The sequence below is a fragment of the Coregonus lavaretus genome (assembly GCF_964263955.1).
Source record: "Coregonus lavaretus genome assembly, chromosome: 15".
Taxonomy (NCBI): Eukaryota; Metazoa; Chordata; class Actinopteri; order Salmoniformes; family Salmonidae; genus Coregonus; species Coregonus lavaretus.
This window is the reverse complement of record NC_140002.1, coordinates 5,983,143-6,001,078: the sequence shown is the minus strand read 5'-3', so window position 1 is coordinate 6,001,078 and position 17,936 is coordinate 5,983,143. Positions and strand designations below refer to the sequence as shown.

The window sequence follows — 17,936 nt, the reverse complement described above, 5'->3', positions numbered from 1 at the left end:
ACAACACCAGTAATAGGGTACCACTGGAGTGCAACCGTACTGTATGGAACCAGTGCCTGAGGAAGGCCTGCAGCACCATCAAGGACCCCACACACCCCAGCCACCAGCTGTTCACTCCCTTACCGTCGGGCAGACGGTATCGGAGCATGAGGTCTGATACCTAAAACATACTGATGAGCTAGTTAAAAAGCAAATATTTAAAGTGGGCTTCTTTTATAGAAATAGATATTGCCTCTCCCTTAACAGCAGGAAGCAGATGGTACAGTCAACTTTCCTGCCAGTTCTTGACTATGGTGACACCATTTACCAGAATGCAAATGGTGCCGTCAACCATAGCGCCTTTCGCTTTATCACAGGGGACCGTTTTAATACGCATCACTGCATCCTGTAACAAAAGGTTGTCTGGTCCTCATTAAAGTCCAGTAGATCATTTCACTATTCCCTTTCTGTTTACAAAGCTCTACTACACAAGCTCCTGACTTACCTAACTACAGTGAGGGGAAAAAAGTATTTGATCCCCTGCTGATTTTGTACGTTTGCCCACTGACAAAGACATGATCTGTCTATAATTTTAATGGTAGGTTTATTTGAACAGTGAGAGACAGAATAACAACAAAGAAATCCAGAAAAACGCATGTCAAAAATGTTATAAATTGATTTTCATTTTAATGAGGGAAATAAGTATTTGACCCCTCTGCAAAACATGACTTAGTACTTGGTGGCAAAACCCTTGTTGGCAATCACAGAGGTCAGACGTTTCTTGTAGTTGGCCACCAGGTTTGCACACATCTCAGGAGGGATTCTGTTCCACTCCTCTTTGCAGATCTTCTCCAAGTCATTAAGGTTTCAAGGCTGACGTTTGGCAACTCGAACCTTCAGCTCCCTCCACAGATTTTCGATGGGATTAAGGTCTAGAGACTGGCTAGGCCACTCCAGGACCTTAATGTGCTTCTTCTTGAGTCACTCCTTTGTTGCCTTGGCCGTGTGTTTGGGTCATTGTCATGCTGGAATACCCATCCACGATCCATTTTCAATGCCCTGGCTGAGGGAAGGAGGTTCTCACCCAAGATTTGATGGTACATGGCCCCGTCCATCGTCCCTTTGATGCGGTGAAGTTGTCCTGTCCCCTTGGCAGAAAAACACCCCCAAAGCATAATGTTTCCACCTCCATGTTTGACGGTGGGGATGGTGTTCTTGGGGTCATAGGCAGCATTCCTCCTCCTCCAAACACGGCGAATTGAGTTGATGCCAAAGAGCTCGATTTTGGTCTCATCTGACCACAACACTTTCACCCAGTTCTCCTCTGAATCATTCAGATGTTCATTGGCAAACTTCAGACGGCCCTGTATATGTGCTTTCTTGAGCAGGGGGACCTTGCGGGCGCTGCAGGATTTCAGTCCTTCACGGCGTAGTGTGTTACTGATTGTTTTCTTGGTGACTATGGTCCCAGCTGCCTTGAGATCATTGACAAGATCCTCCCGTGTAGTTCTGGGCTGATTCCTCACCGTTCTCATGAATATTGCAACTCCACGAGGTGAGATCTTGCATGGAGCCCCAGGCCGAGGGTGATTGACAGTTATTTTGTGTTTCTTCCATTTGCGAATAATCGCACCAACTGTTGTCACCTTCTCACCAAGCTGCTTGGCGATGGTCTTGTAGCCCATTCCAGCCTTGTGTAGGTCTACAATCTTGTCCCTGACATCCTTGGAGAGCTCTTTGGTCTTGGCCATGGTGTAGAATTTGGAATCTGATTGATTGATGGCTTCTGTGGACAGGTGTCTTTTATACAGGTAACAAACTGAGATTAGGAGCACTCCCTTTAAGAGTGTGCTCCTAATCTCAGCTCGTTACCTGAATAAAATACACCTGGGAGCCAGAAATCTTTCTGATTGAGAGTGGGTCAAATAATTATTGCCCTCATTAAAATGCAAATCAATTTATAACATTTTTGACATGCGTTTTGTTGTTATTCTGTCTCTCACTGTTCAAATAAACCTACCATTAAAATTATAGACTGATCATTTCTTTGTCAGTGGGCAAACGTACAAAATCAGCAGGGGATCAAATACTTTTTTCCCTCACTGTATGTTGTTGAAGTAGAAAAAAATGAGTTACCAAACCCGTTCACAGGGTTGATTAACTCTTGAGGTTCCTCGGGTCTCCATCGAATTAGGTAAATACGCTTTCAGTTTTAATGTCCCCCATTTTTTGAAAAACGTGCAGAATTTTCTACGTCTTGATTCCCTAGTGCAGTTTCGGAGTCTAATGTTGAATTTGTTAAATGAGAATTGCATTTGTTTTGAATAAATGTAAACATTTATTGTGGTGTTGAAATTGTAGTATTTAAAATTATAACCTGGATTTTTTTATTTATTATTGTTGGAATGTTTGTGTTGAATTTGTTGTCCTCAGGGCACCATTGAAAATGAGACCCTGGTTTCAATGTGCTCCCTTGATTAAATAAAAGTTTAATAAAATCAAATTTGCTCCCCAATCCCCCCTTCCCCAAAACACATGTAAATATTGGACAATACATGGTGCCTTGCAGTATTATACTTATGCTAACATATTTATTATATTCTACTGAACCATTTACTTTATGTTCGTATTCGTATCTTTTATTATTTCTTATTGTTGTTGCATTGTTGTTCAGGAACCTGCAAGTTAGCATTTCGTTGGATGGTGTATACCATACATACAGTTGGGAGAACAAGTATTTGATACACTGCCAAATTTGCAGGTTTTCCTACTTACAAAGCATGTAGAGGTCAGTAATTTTTATCATAGGTCCCCCTGTTCAAGCCAGCGCATGTCCAGGCCCGTCTGAAGTTTGCCAATGACCATCTGGATGATCCAGAGGAGGAATGGGAGAAGGTCATGTGGTCTGATGAGACAAAAATAGAGCTTTTTGGTCTAAACTCCACTCGCCGTGTTTGAAGGAAGAAGAAGGATGAGTACAACACCAAGAACACCATCCCAACCGTGAATCATGGAGGTGGAAACATCATTTTTTGGGGATGCTTTCTGCAAAGGGGACAGGACGACTGCACTCTATTGAGGGCAACTAAGGAGTGGCTCCGTAAGAAGCATCTCAAGGTCCTGGATTGGCCTAGCCAGTCTCCAGACTTGAACCCAATAGAAAATCTTTGGAGGGAGCTGAAAGTCCGTATTGCCCAGCGACAGCCCCGAAACCTGAAGGATCTGGAGAAGGTCTGTGTGGAGGAGTGGGCCAAAATCCCTGCTGCAGTGTGTGCAAAACTGGTCAAGACCTACAGGAAACGTTTGATCTCTGTAATTGCAAACAAAGGTTTCTGTACCAAATATTAAGTTCTGCTTTTCTGATGTATCAAATACTTATGTCATGCAATAAAATGCAAATTAATTACTTAAAAATCAAACAATGTGAGATTAGATTCCGTCTCTCACAGTTGAAGTGTACCTATGATAAAAATTACAGACCTCTACATGCTTTGTAAGTAGGAAAACCTGCAAAATCGGCAGTGTATCAAATACTTGTTCTCCCCACTGTACGACTAATAAAATTGAAACTTGATACTTGAAACTTGTATATCCTCCAGCATCAACCTCTCCTTTCCTAACAGCAGAAACTCCAGCATGGGGAATTCCATGTGAGTCAGGTTCAGGATTCACTCAGCGTTTTGACAGAAAGGTTGAAATGGTGATCCTCCGAGCCAAACATGAAAGGAACCATAAAGTAAACACCTTCTACGTTTCACTCTGTCAGCCTGACTAGGGTCGAGGCAGAGGGGAGAGTCAGCCAGCGTGACCAGGCAGAACCACAGACCTTTGATCCGACCCCCACTTCCCCCATCAAAGCCCCTCACCCAGGGGTTCAAAGAGCCAGGGAGGGGGCTGACTGGCCGGGGAGTGAGTGGTTCACCTGTCACTCCACTAACAGGAAGCAGTATGAGTAGTAGGGTGTATCAGCTGATTAAAGGCAAGCCACCAACACAGTCAACAGAGCCTAAGGAGACAAACTATTATACTATACAGGTGGTCGTAGGGCTAGACATTTCATTATCCAAAGCTACAGTATTACCAGATGATTTTGTTAAAGGGACATTTCTAAAATGTTCTACTTCATAGTGCTGGAGATGATGAATATGAAGTTGACATTTTTTGACATTTCCCTTTAAGCCCTCGCAGACAGAGAGGAGAGGAGTTGTATTTTCATATATTTCAAGTATTTGTTTTAGGTGCATTTTAGGTGACAATAAAACATATTTGGATATCCAGTGGATATACAGTGGGGAGAACAAGTATTTGATACACTGCCGATTTTGCAGGTTTTCCTACTTACAAAGCATGTAGAGGTCTGTAATTTTTATCATAGGTACACTTCAACTGTGAGAGGCGGAATCTAAAACAAAAATCCAGAAAATCACATTGTATGATTTTTAAGTAATTAATTTGCATTTTATTGCATGACATAAGTATTTGATCACCTACCAACCAGTAAGAATTCCAGCTCTCACAGACCTGTTAGTTTTTCTTAAAGAAGCCCTCCTGTTCTCCACTCATTACCTGTATTAACTGCACCTGTTTGAACTCGTTACCTGTATAAAAGACACCTGTCCACACACTCAATCAAACAGACTCCAACCTCTCCACAATGGCCAAGACCAGAGAGCTGTGTAAGGACATCAGGGATACAATTGTAGACCTGCACAAGGCTGGGATGGGCTACAGGACAATAGGCAAGCAGCTTGGTGAGAAGGCAACAACTGTTGGCGCAATTATTAGAAAATTGAAGAAGTTCAAGATGATGGTCAATCACCCTCAGTCTGGGGCTCCATGCAAGATCTCACCTCGTGGGGCATCAATTATCATGAGGAAGGTGAGGGATCATCCCAGAACTACACGGCAGGACCTGGTCAATGACCTGAAGAGAGCTATTAAGTTCTGCTTTTCTGATGTATCAAATACTTATGTCATGCAATAAAATGGAAATTAATTACTTAAAATCATACAATGTGATTTTCTGGATTTTTGTTCTAGATTCCGTCTCTCACAGTTGAAGTGTACCTATGATAAAAAGTACAGACCTCTACATGCTTTGTAAGTAGGAAAACCTGCAAAATCGGCAGTGTATCAAATACTCAAATAGTTCTCCTCACTGTATATTTTTTTCAATGTGTTCATTTGTATTGAGGATGTTAATAAATCTCTATATTATTGTCCTCTATGGAACCCACAACAACAGAAAACGTGACTTCAGACCAGAGTGAGGAGGTTCTATTTAATAGAAACAAGCTTTATTATAGTGTTGTGTTTTTATAGTTTATTTCTATTCTTCTTTATTTTTATTCCAAATTCTGTTTAGTTTCAGTTAGTTTTCAGACCAGATTTGCTAGTTGTTATTTAAATATTTATAGTTTGTTTTCCGATTATTTTGTTTCAGTTTTAGTTTTACTGTTAGGGACAGAAAGCATGCGTGGGAGACTAGGAGCCATTTGGGTTTTATAGTTTTTGGGTTTGTTTTTTGGGATGTCACTTCTGGAGACTGGGGGGCAGTAATACATCATGTAATGGGTCCACTTGTATCAGTACATTCGTAACAGCCTAAACATTACAAAACTTCATTTCAATAAAATAAGCCTCAAATAGCAAATTAGCAATTCAATTTTATGTTGACCAAATCCGGTACTCTCTCATTAACCTCCATTCAAAAAAATCACATTTACCCACCAGTTTAAGTAGCTTGATAACCCCCCAAAAGCTTGAAAACGCCATTAGACTTTTGCCCAAAGTTTAGAAAACGGAACCTAATTCATTATGGTTTTTTATTTTATTTTAGTTCATTTTGGAGTCAAAGATAATAGCTTGAGTATAGTTTTAGTTTTTCAAACGGGTTTGTTAATTATTTTATTTCAGTTGACTAAATATAATTTTCATTGTTAGCTTTTGTTTTAGTTTCAGGTTTAGTTTACTATAATAACCTTGCATAGAAGTCTTAAACGATTCATATAAAGATAAACACACCCATACACACAAACACACAAACTTCAGGACTTTAGTGTCCCCCCTGTTTCCCATTTAAAGTACAAAAGCTGTGACTGACGCCTGGCTTTCCTTCCACCCATCTTAAATTCCTATATCCCAAAACGACCCACTGAAGTATCCTGACCACTAGCCCCCATCTCTCTCAACAGTGACCTGGCTTCATAAACAAAGGCTCTCTTGCAACATACCAGGGAACATGTTGTTTTTAAGAGCATGACTGTGATGGAACCACCTTGCCAAAAAGTTACCAGGCAAAGGCAGTTGTGGTTTATAGAGCAGCCCTTTAAACGTAAACACGAGGTCTGGTGATGTTGCTTACTGGGACTAGCTTAGCACTGCTCACAACCTCTGCCCTGCATAGTGGAGAGATATGTGCCCACAGAGATACCACAGCACCACTAGACTGCTTCATTTTCTCTCTGTCAGCCATGTTCCAGACTGCCTTCAGTTTCCTCAATGTCTAATTCCTGAAGAAAATATATTTTTGAGGATGACTGATTTTCTTATCTTATATTTCCCAGTGGGTAATGATAAACATAGAGGATATGCATGTTTCCAACATTACAAGTGTATTGGATCTTTTCATAGAGAAACACATAAACTTAAGCACAGCAGAGAATGGATATGACAGGTCAGTGGAACTAGATATGACTCTGGCCTCTGGGAATCATAGCTGGTGGGTGCATGGAATTCAAACCAGTCTCATTCTGACAACCTTGCTATATGAAAGCCCTCACTGCTGTGTCTAGTACAGAGCACATTCTTGGATTTCTAAGCAGGAGTCCTTTTTCATTTGTTTTGGGTGGCAGAAAGGCAGCCTGTGGTTAGAGCATTGCTGGTTCAAATCCCTGAGCTGACAAGGTGAAACATATGTTGATGTGCCTTTGAGCAAGGCACTTAACCCTAATTGCTCCTGTAAGTCTCTCTGGATAAAGCGTACGCTAAAAGACTGAAATGTTAAAATTGAATCTGTGACGTGAACCACGTGAGGGAAGGCTCTGGGAGCAGGCTCATGGATGCATTCCTAGCTCTAATCTGGACCTATATCTACCACAGAGATATGGTCCTAATACCCGAGGATTTGGTTCCCCTCCAGGTTTCTTTCTGTTCCTAGGTTTTCGCTTGCTGTTAGGGATTCAGCCCTGGGTCCTATTGTTGTTTCTTCCATGACGGGTGAGTGTGAAAGCTTTAATCCCCCTGAATTGCCCCACTAGCTGAGCAGTGGTCAGTCAGAGCCAGTACTCACCCTGCAGTACTCGTTGATAGGCCTCAGGCGCTTCATGGCCACATCCCTGATATGGCTTCTCCTAAAAAGGATCTTCCCTGGAAGTAAGAAGAAAAACAGTCTTTAGGATCTACAGTATATGTCTTACAAAGATACCCAGCCCTCTAGCCTCCCCTCTTATCCCTGTCCTCAACCATGGCCTCACGCTAGCTTTAATAAAGGCTCAAACTCTATGAGTATTCATTATTTGTTTTTCTTTTCAATGGTGTCGATTCACAGTAGTTGTGGCAATTATACAAGTAGGCATACAACATGATAAATACTCCATAACTGCACTACTCGGTTTTTCCTGAATATACTGTACTCACTTTCTCTAAAAAGCCTACACTGGATAACTTCACATGCAGTATAACATGTAGGCTATATGGACATTTAACCACTCAGGAACGTTATCAAAAACCTTTCAAGATACTGTGCTTCCTAAAGAAACACACTAATCTAGACTAAAGACTGATTCACTTTACTCACAACAAATGATCTCATGGTACATTTGGAATGGTAACAGTAGGCTTCCATACAGTATGTATGTTACAGTTGTGAAGGACAATGAGTTGTCTACATACAGCGGGCTTGTGTAGAGACTCCAGTCTAGTCCATTAGATTGCACAGCTACTAGCTTAGGCCAATACAGGGGCCTCATCAATAACCCAACTCTGACAGCACAATGAAAGTAATTAAGTGCACTGTGAATAGTTGGCATTCTTTTTCATATAGTGGATGACATCTATATGCCGTTCTTATCGCACAGCCACAAAAATGGCCACCGCCGGGAGTCTGGGTTTGGGTCACTGGAACAATAACAAGAAATGGATACAAATAGGTCTCCGAAAACCTCTTAAGTTTTATGGTATGCAGGAAGTTGGGAGCAGACTGGGACCTCTCTCTCCTTTTAACCATGGAGGACCCTCTTGTAAATTTACTGAGAGCTTTACATTACAGAGCTATGCGACCAAGGTATGAAGTCAGGCCAGTAAAAGATCAGGTCAAAAAGAGAGATTACTGTATCTCCTCATCAAGGGGCTTAAGGTATTTGTTACATCTAAGACGAACAAAGTGAAATATAAGTATTACACAGGAGATCTATTCCCAAGCTCTCTGGGTCAAGGGAAAAGTGTTGACTCAACACTACCCACCCTCTCTGTATGTGCCACATGCTCATGGGCTCAGTCGAAGTTTAGGGAAAAATTAAATGGCTGCTGCTGTTACAGTACAGATTCAAACCTGGGCCAGGCAGACTTCATGGCAACTCTGTGACCAGAGTGGCCAGCTGGGTATCAAACAACATTTGTTGCCCAGAGGGAGACTGTAAGTCTGGAAAGAGAGAGCGGGAACAGGGAGGAACCTTCTCTCAGGCCCTCTACTCAACACAAGACACCTCAGGTCAGGGCAGCCACAGGACACTTTCATGTGAAACAGTTGGGTCCCTATTGAATGGGAAGATGATTATATAAATTGTTTAAAATCTTTATTTAGTTGATGTCTCATTTGTTCTGGATGCAATAATTAAGAGCTGAGATAAAAATAAGTGAAAGGCAAAATAAATATTTTTGGAGACTACATCCATCCAATAAGATATTTCCCTAACCAAGTGTGGCTCCGTTTAAAGTCGGTCAACTTGATCTCACAAACAAGGAAAACAGTTTTGTATTTCTTCAGAGTTCATGAATTGAGTTTGAGGCAGAGTGCTGTGAAGCGGCATTTCTGAGGAAAGGGTAGATAGATGGCAGGTGTGCTCAGTAATTACAGAGGTCCCAGATGTTGACTCTTGAATACAGCCACTTCATATGCTGCTGTAGAAAGGCCTGGTATGTTTACTGGTACACCGCACAGTACCGCACAGTACAAAAACACAATATTTGTTGAGGCATGACCAAATATGACATAGTGATATTGCTACACAAGTGTACATAATTATGGGCTGCTGTATAGGGACAACAGAAGGACCCAATTGATTCAGTTCCATTCGTGTGGAGCTGTGTGTGGAGGCTGACATTAAGTAGCTCCTGCTGTGAAAGTCACTGAGGTTGTCAGCCAACCAGACAGCCTGGATATAAAAACATTCATCATTAAGTCCTCTGTCAACAGTTGATCAACTTTTCTCATTCACAACGTTGAAGAGGTCGCCTGGCGACTCATATCCAGAATCCTAACCACGGTGAGGAGGGAAAACACAGAGTGGACATTTTACAGATGCAAACCGAACCACTTTGCTGATCCTAAGAGGCCAGAGAAGTGAAAACAAAACGAGAGGCCTTGAAGTACAAACCAAGTCCTGACAGGAAAACCACTTCCGTGTTTTGTTGGGGAGGGGGGAGAGAGGAGGGAGGGAGGAGGGGGGAGGGAGGAGTGAGGAGGGGGGAGAGAGGAGGGGGGAGAGAGGAGGGAGGGATGAGGGGGGGGGAGGAGGGAGGAGGGAGGAGGGAGGAGGGAGGAGGGAGGAGGGGGGAGGTGGGAGGGAGGGTAAGATGTAGGAGTTCAAATGGGAACCACCTGAAAAAATGTTTAGCTGCTCACGTCAATTACATTTCATTCAAGAAGGGGAGACAAACATAACTCAAAACAGCAGGCCTGGATGTTGACATCTACTCTGTGGGAATGGAACTAGAGGGAGTTTAGAACACAGAAAGAACCTAAATGAGGTTCCGAGCTTCTACCCCCAAGCCATAAGACTGCTAAATAGTTAGTTAAATAGTTAACCAGACAATCTGCATTGACCCTTTTGACTCATAACATACACTGCTGTTCCTGTTTATTTTCTATCCTGTTGCCTAGTCACTTTATCCCTACCTATATGTACATAAACTCAGCAAAAAAAGAAACGTCCCTTTTTCAGGACCCTGTCTTTCAAAGATAATTAGTAGAAATCCAAATAACTTCACAGATCTTCATTGTAAAGGGTTTAAACACTGTTTCCCATGCTTGTTCAATGAACCATAAACAATTAATGAACATGTACCTGTGGAACGGTTGTTAAGATACTAACAGCTTACAGACGGTAGACAATTAAGGTCACAGTTATGAAAACTTAGGACACTAAAGAGGCCTTTCCACTGACCAAAAGAAAGATGACCAGGGTCCCTGCTCATCTGTGTGAACGTGCCTTAGGCATGCTGCAAGGAGGCATGAGGACTGCAGATGTGGCCAGGGCAATAAATTGCAATATCCGTACTGTGAGACGCCTAACACAGCGCTACAGGGAGACAGGACGGACAGCTGATCGTCCTCGCAGTGGCAGACCACGTGTAACAACACCTGCACAGGATCGGTACATCCGAGCATCACACCTGCCGGACAGGTACAGGATGGCAACAACAACAGCCCGAGTTACACCAGGAACGCACAATTCCTCCATCAGTGCTCAGACTGTCCGCAATAGGCTGAGAGAGGCTGGACTGAGGGCGTGTAGGGCTGTTGTAAGGCAGGTCCTCACCAGACATCACCGGCAACAACGTCGCCTATGGGCACAAACCCACCGTTGCTGGACCAGACAGGACTGGCAAAATGTGCTCTTCACTGACGAATCGTGGTTTTGTCGCACCAGGGGAGATGGTCGGATTCACGTTTATCGTTGAAGGAATGAGCGTTACACCGAGGCCTGTCCTCTGGAGCGGGATCGATTTGGAGGTGGAGGGTCCGTCATGGTCTGGGGCGGTGTGTCACAGCATCATCGGACTGAGCTTGTTGTCATTGCAGGCAATCTCAACACTGTGTGTTACAGGGAAGACATCCTCCTCCCTCATGTGGTACCCTTCCTGCAGGCTCATCCTGACATGACCCTCCAGCATGACAATGCCACCAGCCATACTGCTCGTTCTGTGCGTGATTTCCTGCAAGACAAGAATGTCAGTGTTCTTCCATGGCCAGCAAAGAGCCCGGATCTCAATCCCATTGAGCACGTCTGGCACCTGTTGGATCGGAGGGTGAGGGCTAGGGCCATTCCCCCCAGAAATGTCCGGGAACTTGCAGGTGCCTTGGTGGACGAGTGGGGTAACATCTCACAGCAAGAACAGGCAAATCTGGTGCAGTCCATGAGGAGGAGATGCACTGCAGTACTTAATGCAGCTGGTGGCCACACCAGATACTGACTGTTACTTTTTATTTTGACCCCACCATTAGTTCAGGGACACATTATTCAATTTCTGTTAGTCACATGTCTGTGGAACTTGTTCAGTTTATGTCTCAGTTTTTTAATCTTGTTATGTTCATACAAATATTTACATGTTAAGTTTGCTGAAAATAAACGCAGTTGACAGTGAGAGGACGTTTCTTTTTTTGCTGAGTTTTATATCTACCTCAATAACCTCACAAACCTGAACATCGACTCGGTACTTGTACCCCGTGTATATAGCCAAGTTTCCGTTACTCATTGTGTATTGATTCTTTGTGTTATTATATCTATATTTTGTTGGGAAGGGCCCGTAAATTAGCATTTCACTGTTAGTCTACACCTGTTGTTTACCAAGCATGTGATAAATACCATTTTATTTCATTTGGGATTTGAGTGCTCAGAATGAATCTTTCCTCACAGATGTATGAGCAATGAGCATACCTGTCTGAAGCATTTACAACAAAATATATGAATCAACAGAGAGGAGGAAAAGAATGTGGGAGTAATGTGGTCCAGTCTCCCTGGTTGGTCTCCTCCACTCGTTGCCTCTCTCTCTCTCTCTCTCTCTCTCTCTCTCTCTCTCTCTCTCTCTCTCTCTCTCTCTCTCTCTCTCTCTCTCTCTCTCTCTCTCTCTCTCTCTCTCTCTCTCTCTCTCTCTCTCTCTCTCTCTCTCTCTCTCTCTCTCTCTCTCTCCCTCTCTGTCTCTCTCTCCATCCAGAGTTCATTAAACAAACAGCTGAGCACCTGAATACCCTGGACCCAGTGTGCGATCCCTGAAAGAGTTCTAGACCTCCAGCTCACCTCGTTCCTCACTCCCATCCTCACCCCCTCCCAAACTCAGCAGGAGAGGGGCCGGTGGTGGGGCTTTCGGCCACCAAAGTTCTTGACATTTTCTGGATTGACTGACCCTCATGTCTTAAAGTAATGATTGACTGTCATTTCTCTTTGCTTATTTGAACTGTTCTTGCCATAATATGGACTTGATCTTTTCCCAAATAGGGCTATCTTCTGTATACCACCCCTACCTTGTCACAACACAACTGATTGGCTCAAACGCATTAAGAAGGAAATCAATTCCACAAATTGACTTTTAAAAAGGCACACCTGTTTATTGAAATGAATTCCAGGTGACTACCTCATGAAGCTGGTTGGGAGAATGCCAAGAGTGTGCAGAGCTGTCATCAAGGCAAAGGGTGGCTACTTTGAAGAATCTCAAATATAAATTATATTTTGATTTGTTGAACCCTTTTTTGGTTACTACATGATTCCATATGTGTTATTCCATAGTTTTGATGTCTTCACTATTATTCTACAATGTAAAAAATAGTACAATTTTTTTTTTTTTTTGAATGAGTAGGTGTGTCCAAACTTTTGACTGGTACTGTATATATTTATTAATTATGAAATTCTGAAAAATATTAAGAACATTCCATTGACTGCAGGAAGGGCTACACTCTTACCTGGTAGAAAAGGAATGATTCTGCGCTTGGGGTCTTTCTGCCCTCCTTCCACAGGGAACTTATCCAGAAGCTCCATCTGAAAGCACAGTGGCAACAACGCAGGCAGTTAAACAACACATGCTATCACACAACAACATCACTGCATGGGGCAGGGGGAGGGTTGTACATTTTCACAATTCAGCAATTCCTAAAAGAACTGGCTCTGCCAATGATAAGAAATCCACACAACAGATGGTATTTCTTCTTGGTTGAAGTAGCTAGGCTACATATGCTTCGTGGCCTGTTTGCAAAGGCCCGCTGACATAGTGGAACATTTTTTTTATATTCTCTTTTCTCCCTTTAAAGCCCAGTGTGCAGCTTTCTTTCTGTCTCCCAGTGATCTCACCACAGTGCTATAGGTTATTTTCCAACACTCTGGCCAATAACCTCCCTCCTCCCCCACCCCTAGTCTGAAGGTCTGTGTTTTAAGTTCCAGGCCCCAGCTGCATTCTATTGAAAAGACACCTGGGTGTGTCAGCCAATGAACTTGAAGCCCTCCCTCCCTCTCTCTCTCTCAGCACAGCAACAATGCACTGAGGAGTGTTCAGTCCAGTCACTCTTGGCCGGCCTGCTGACTGAAGCACCCCATCAACTGCCCTCTGCCCTCTGGTCTACCACAACAAAACACAGGTGGTTCAAATTTACCATAAGCAGCTTGCCGTTTTGAGGGGTTCTGCATAATGTATAAACCTATGGACCCTAATATGTTGCTTGAGAAAAAATCTTTATCCATCTTCCTGCCTGATGACTCCTAATGTCCATCAATGAAATGAGGAAAGTAGTTGAAAACTGTTCTATAGATCTACTGATATAGCCTAGTACACAGAACTACGAGTCAAATATCATGGAGCACAAAAAGAAAAAGTCTCATAGGGGATGCAGGGAAATGTCAACGAAGAAGTACTGGGAAAGACAGGTTATGATTTTCAAGACAGCCACACTATAGTGAGACCAGTGACTGAGGCCCTCATTGTAAATAATAATTAGTTCTTAATTGACTAGCCTGGATAAAAATAAATAAAAATAAACAAGTACATTAACATCAATCTGATAGAATAATGGCATCTGTCTGCTGTTGTGGCTAGGTACTCCAGAAGCCGAGTGGGGTCAAAGAGAACAGAAATGCTGCCAGATAAAAGAAGAATGTTCTTCATTTCCTATTACATTAAACTTACGAGCCAAGAGTGGAATGTCAGTGTCAGAACCAACTGGGTTTTTATGACTAGAAATAACGGCATACATACTCCATACTATTACTAACTAAATCAAACATATCTGACCGGGGGTGGGGGGGGTGGGATTATTCACTTTGTGTTGGAGAATAGATTAGAGACAGACCTCCCAAATACTAGATTTATGTTTTCGTTTTCCATCTTCTACACACAAACAGACCAGAGTTAAAATGATTAAACTAGGTCGATGATGTGGGCAGCAAGCATGGATCTGATTGGCTAGTGGGGCTGGTGCTGTCGGTTCCTGCACTTACTACTGGCCCATCATATGGAAACACTTACTACTGGCCCATCATATGGAAACACTTACTACTGGCCCATCATATGGAAACACTGACTACTGGCCCATCATATGGAAACACCTACTACTGGCCCATCATATGGAAACACTTACTACTGGCCCATCATATGGAAACACCTACTACTGGCCCATCATATGGAAACACTTACTACTGGCCCATCATATGGAAACACTGACTACTGGCCCATCATATGGAAACACTGGTGGTGTCTTCTCCATCAGGGCTCTACAGTGCGACCATTCTACTCGCATATTGCTGTGCGACCTGACATTTTTATTTAGGAGCACCAGTGCGCCTAGAAAAGTGATGGATTCTAGCTTCAATATCTGAAATATTTTTCATTGTGCTCCTACATTTATTTGTGTGTGCCTACATTTTTCAACTTAGGCGCACACGTGCTCCTTGTAAAAAAGGTCAGCGTAGAGCCCTGTCCATGCAGAGTCGAGTTTGGATAAATAGATGGGTGGATTTGGGCTTGTTTTGATGGGCCTGTATCTGACTTGCATAGAGAAGGGGTCTTTTCTCTGACTCTCTCACACAGGTCTTACAACTGGCCTTACTACCAGTTAAAAGCCAGTAAAGTTAGCTGTAAAGCTTTCTGAGTATCACTTGTCATGCCTTGCAACAGAGAGCGCTATAATATAACTCATTGTCATTATAGTGCTATAATGTTGCTATGACACTCAGCAGTATGAATTTGGACCAGTCACCAGCAGAGAGCTCTTGACCTTGTGTCCTGCCCTATGGCAATGCACAGTCTACATGCAGCTGTAGAAATTTACTCAATGTAAAGCTATAGTCACACTGCAAATGGCTGTCGGTGGAAGTTAAAGAAACCATAACAGTCTGTTGGTGGGTGAAGCCAAAGCAAGCAGAGAAGCGAGAGCACCGAAGATGTGTGCGGTGAGAGTAAGGTTATGGGATAGTGCTCCAATGCTGTGGATCCAGTTTGGCAAAGACAGGATGGATATCAAGGAGGTAAAGAATGTTTCAGTCACAGAGTAAAAAGCACCTTCTATAGCATGTTCATTATTTTTCATTATCTATTTTACAGTACTGTTATATCCCCATCTCCATTTCACACTCCCTCTTATTATTGCAATCATGGTTAATTAATAGCACCATGTTTGTTGACTATACTAATGACATTACTGACTGTTCACTTTAACATCACATTAAACCCTGCCTGCTTAGTAGTCATATACGACTACTTTACTGTCAACATTGTTACTTCCTGCACCTCCCCATTCAATATCCATAATTCTCCTCTATGCTTTCCTACAATATGCAACCCTTCATCTCTCCAGAAACTAACACTCCACTTCACATGCAGAAATGGAAAGAATTCAGACCTCTTGACTTTTTCCACATTTTGTTAGGTTGCAGCCTTATTCTAAAATGTATCTACAATCTACAGACAATACCCCATTATAACAAAACAAAAACAGGTCTTTAGAAATGTTTGCTAATTTATTTTAAATAAAAAACTGAAATATTACATTTACAGTTGAAATCTGAAGTTTACATACACTTAGGTTGGAGTCATTTAAACTCATTTTTCAACCACTCCACACATTTCTTGTTAACAAACTATAGTTTTGGCAAGTCGGTTAGGACATCTACTTTGTGCATGACACAAGTAATTTTTCTAACAATTGTTCACAGACAGATTATTTCACTTATAATTCACTGTATCACAATTCCAGTGGGTCAGAAGTTTACATGCACTAAGTTGACTGTGTCTTTAAACAGCTTGGAAAATTCCAGAAAATGATGTCATGGCTGTAGAAAATTCTGATAGGCTAATTGACATCATTTGAGTCAATTGTAGGTGTACCTGTGGATGTATTTCAAGGCCTACCTTCAAACTCAGTGCCTCTTTGCTTGACATGGGAAAATCAAAATAAATCAGCCAAGACCTCAGAAAAATAATTGTAGACTTCCACAAGTCTGGTTCAGCCTTGGGAGCAATGTCCAAACGCCTGAAGGTACCACGTTCATCTGTACAAAAAATAGTATGCAAGTATAAACACCATGGGACCACGCAGCCGTCATACCGCTCAGGAAGGAGATGCGTTCTGTCTCCTAGAGGTGAACGTACTTTGGTGTGAAAAGTGCAAATCAATCCCAGAACAACAGCAAAGGACCTTGTGAAGATGCTGGAGGAAACAGGTACAAAAGTATCTATATCCACAGTAAAACTGCTCCAAAACCGCCATAAAAAAGCCAGACTACGGTTTGCAACTGCACATGGGGACAAAGATCGTACTTTTTGGAGAAACGTCCTCTGGTCTGATGAAACAAAAATAGAACTGTTTGGCCATAATGACCATCTTTATGTTTGGAGGAAAAAGGGGGGTGCTTGCAAGCCGAAGAACACCATCCCAACCGTGAAGCACGTGGGTGGCAGCATCATGCTGTGGGGTGCTTTGCTGCAGGAGGGACTTGTGCACTTCACAAAATAGATGGCATCATGAGGAAGGAATATTATGTGGATATATTGAAGCAACATCTCAAGACATCAGTCAGGAAGTTAAAGCTTGGTCGCAAATGGGTCTTCCAAATGGACAATGACCCCAAGCATACTTCCAAAGTTGTGGCAAAATGGCTTAAGGACAACAAAGTCAAGGTATTGGAGTGGCCATCACAAAGCCACTCCAATATTTGTGGGCAGAACTGAAAAAGCGTGTCCGAGCAAGGAGGCCTACAAACCTGACTCAGTTACACCAGCTCTGTCAGGAGGAATGGGCCAACATTCACCCAACTTATTGTGGGAAGCTTGTAGAAGGCTACCCAAAACGTTTGACCCAAGTTAAACAATTTAAAGGCAATGCTACTAAATACTAATTGAGTGTATGTAAACTTCTGACCCACTGGGAATGTATAAGAAATAAAAGCTACTACTATTATTCTGACATTTCACATTCTTAAAATAAAGTGGTGATCCTAACTGACCTAAGACAGGGAATTTTTACTAGGATTAAATGTCAGGAATTGTGAAAAACTGAGTTTAAATGTATTTGGCTAAGGTGTATGTAAACTTCAGACTTCAACTGTACATACAGTACCAGTCAAAAGTTTGGACACACCTACTCATTCAAGGGTTTTCTTTATTTTTTACTATTTTCTACATTGTAGAATAATAGTGAAGACATCAAAACTATGAAATAACACATATGGAATCATGTAGTAACCAAAAAAGGGTTAAACAAATCAAAATATATGTTATATTAGATATTTTTTCAATAGCTACCCTTTGCCTTGATGACAGCTTTGCACACTCTTGGCATTCTCTCAACCAGCTTCATGAGGTAGTCACCTGGAATGCATTTCAATTAACAGGTGTGCCTTCTTAAAAGTTAATTTGTGGAATTTCTTTCCTCTTAATGCCTTTGAGCCAATCAGTTGTGTTCTGAAAGGGGGGGGGGAGTATACAGAAGATAGCCCTATTTGGTAAAAGACCAAGTCCATATTATGGCAAAAACA

General features: G+C 42.2%; 1 protein-coding gene across 2 annotated transcripts in view; it reads right to left on the bottom strand.

The window, feature by feature from the left end:
* The window catches only part of LOC311142846 (SH3 and PX domain-containing protein 2B-like), a 77,737-nt gene that overhangs the window by 44,359 nt on the left and 15,442 nt on the right, over window positions 1-17,936 (bottom strand). For both annotated transcript variants that reach the window (XM_084178542.1, XM_084178543.1), the window contains exons 3-4: window positions 12,878-12,953; window positions 7,271-7,347 (exon numbers count right to left, since the gene is read on the bottom strand). In XM_084178542.1, coding sequence (XP_084034668.1) covers window positions 7,271-7,347; window positions 12,878-12,953 — 153 coding nt within the window. The remainder of the gene's footprint in view (window positions 1-7,270; window positions 7,348-12,877; window positions 12,954-17,936) is intronic.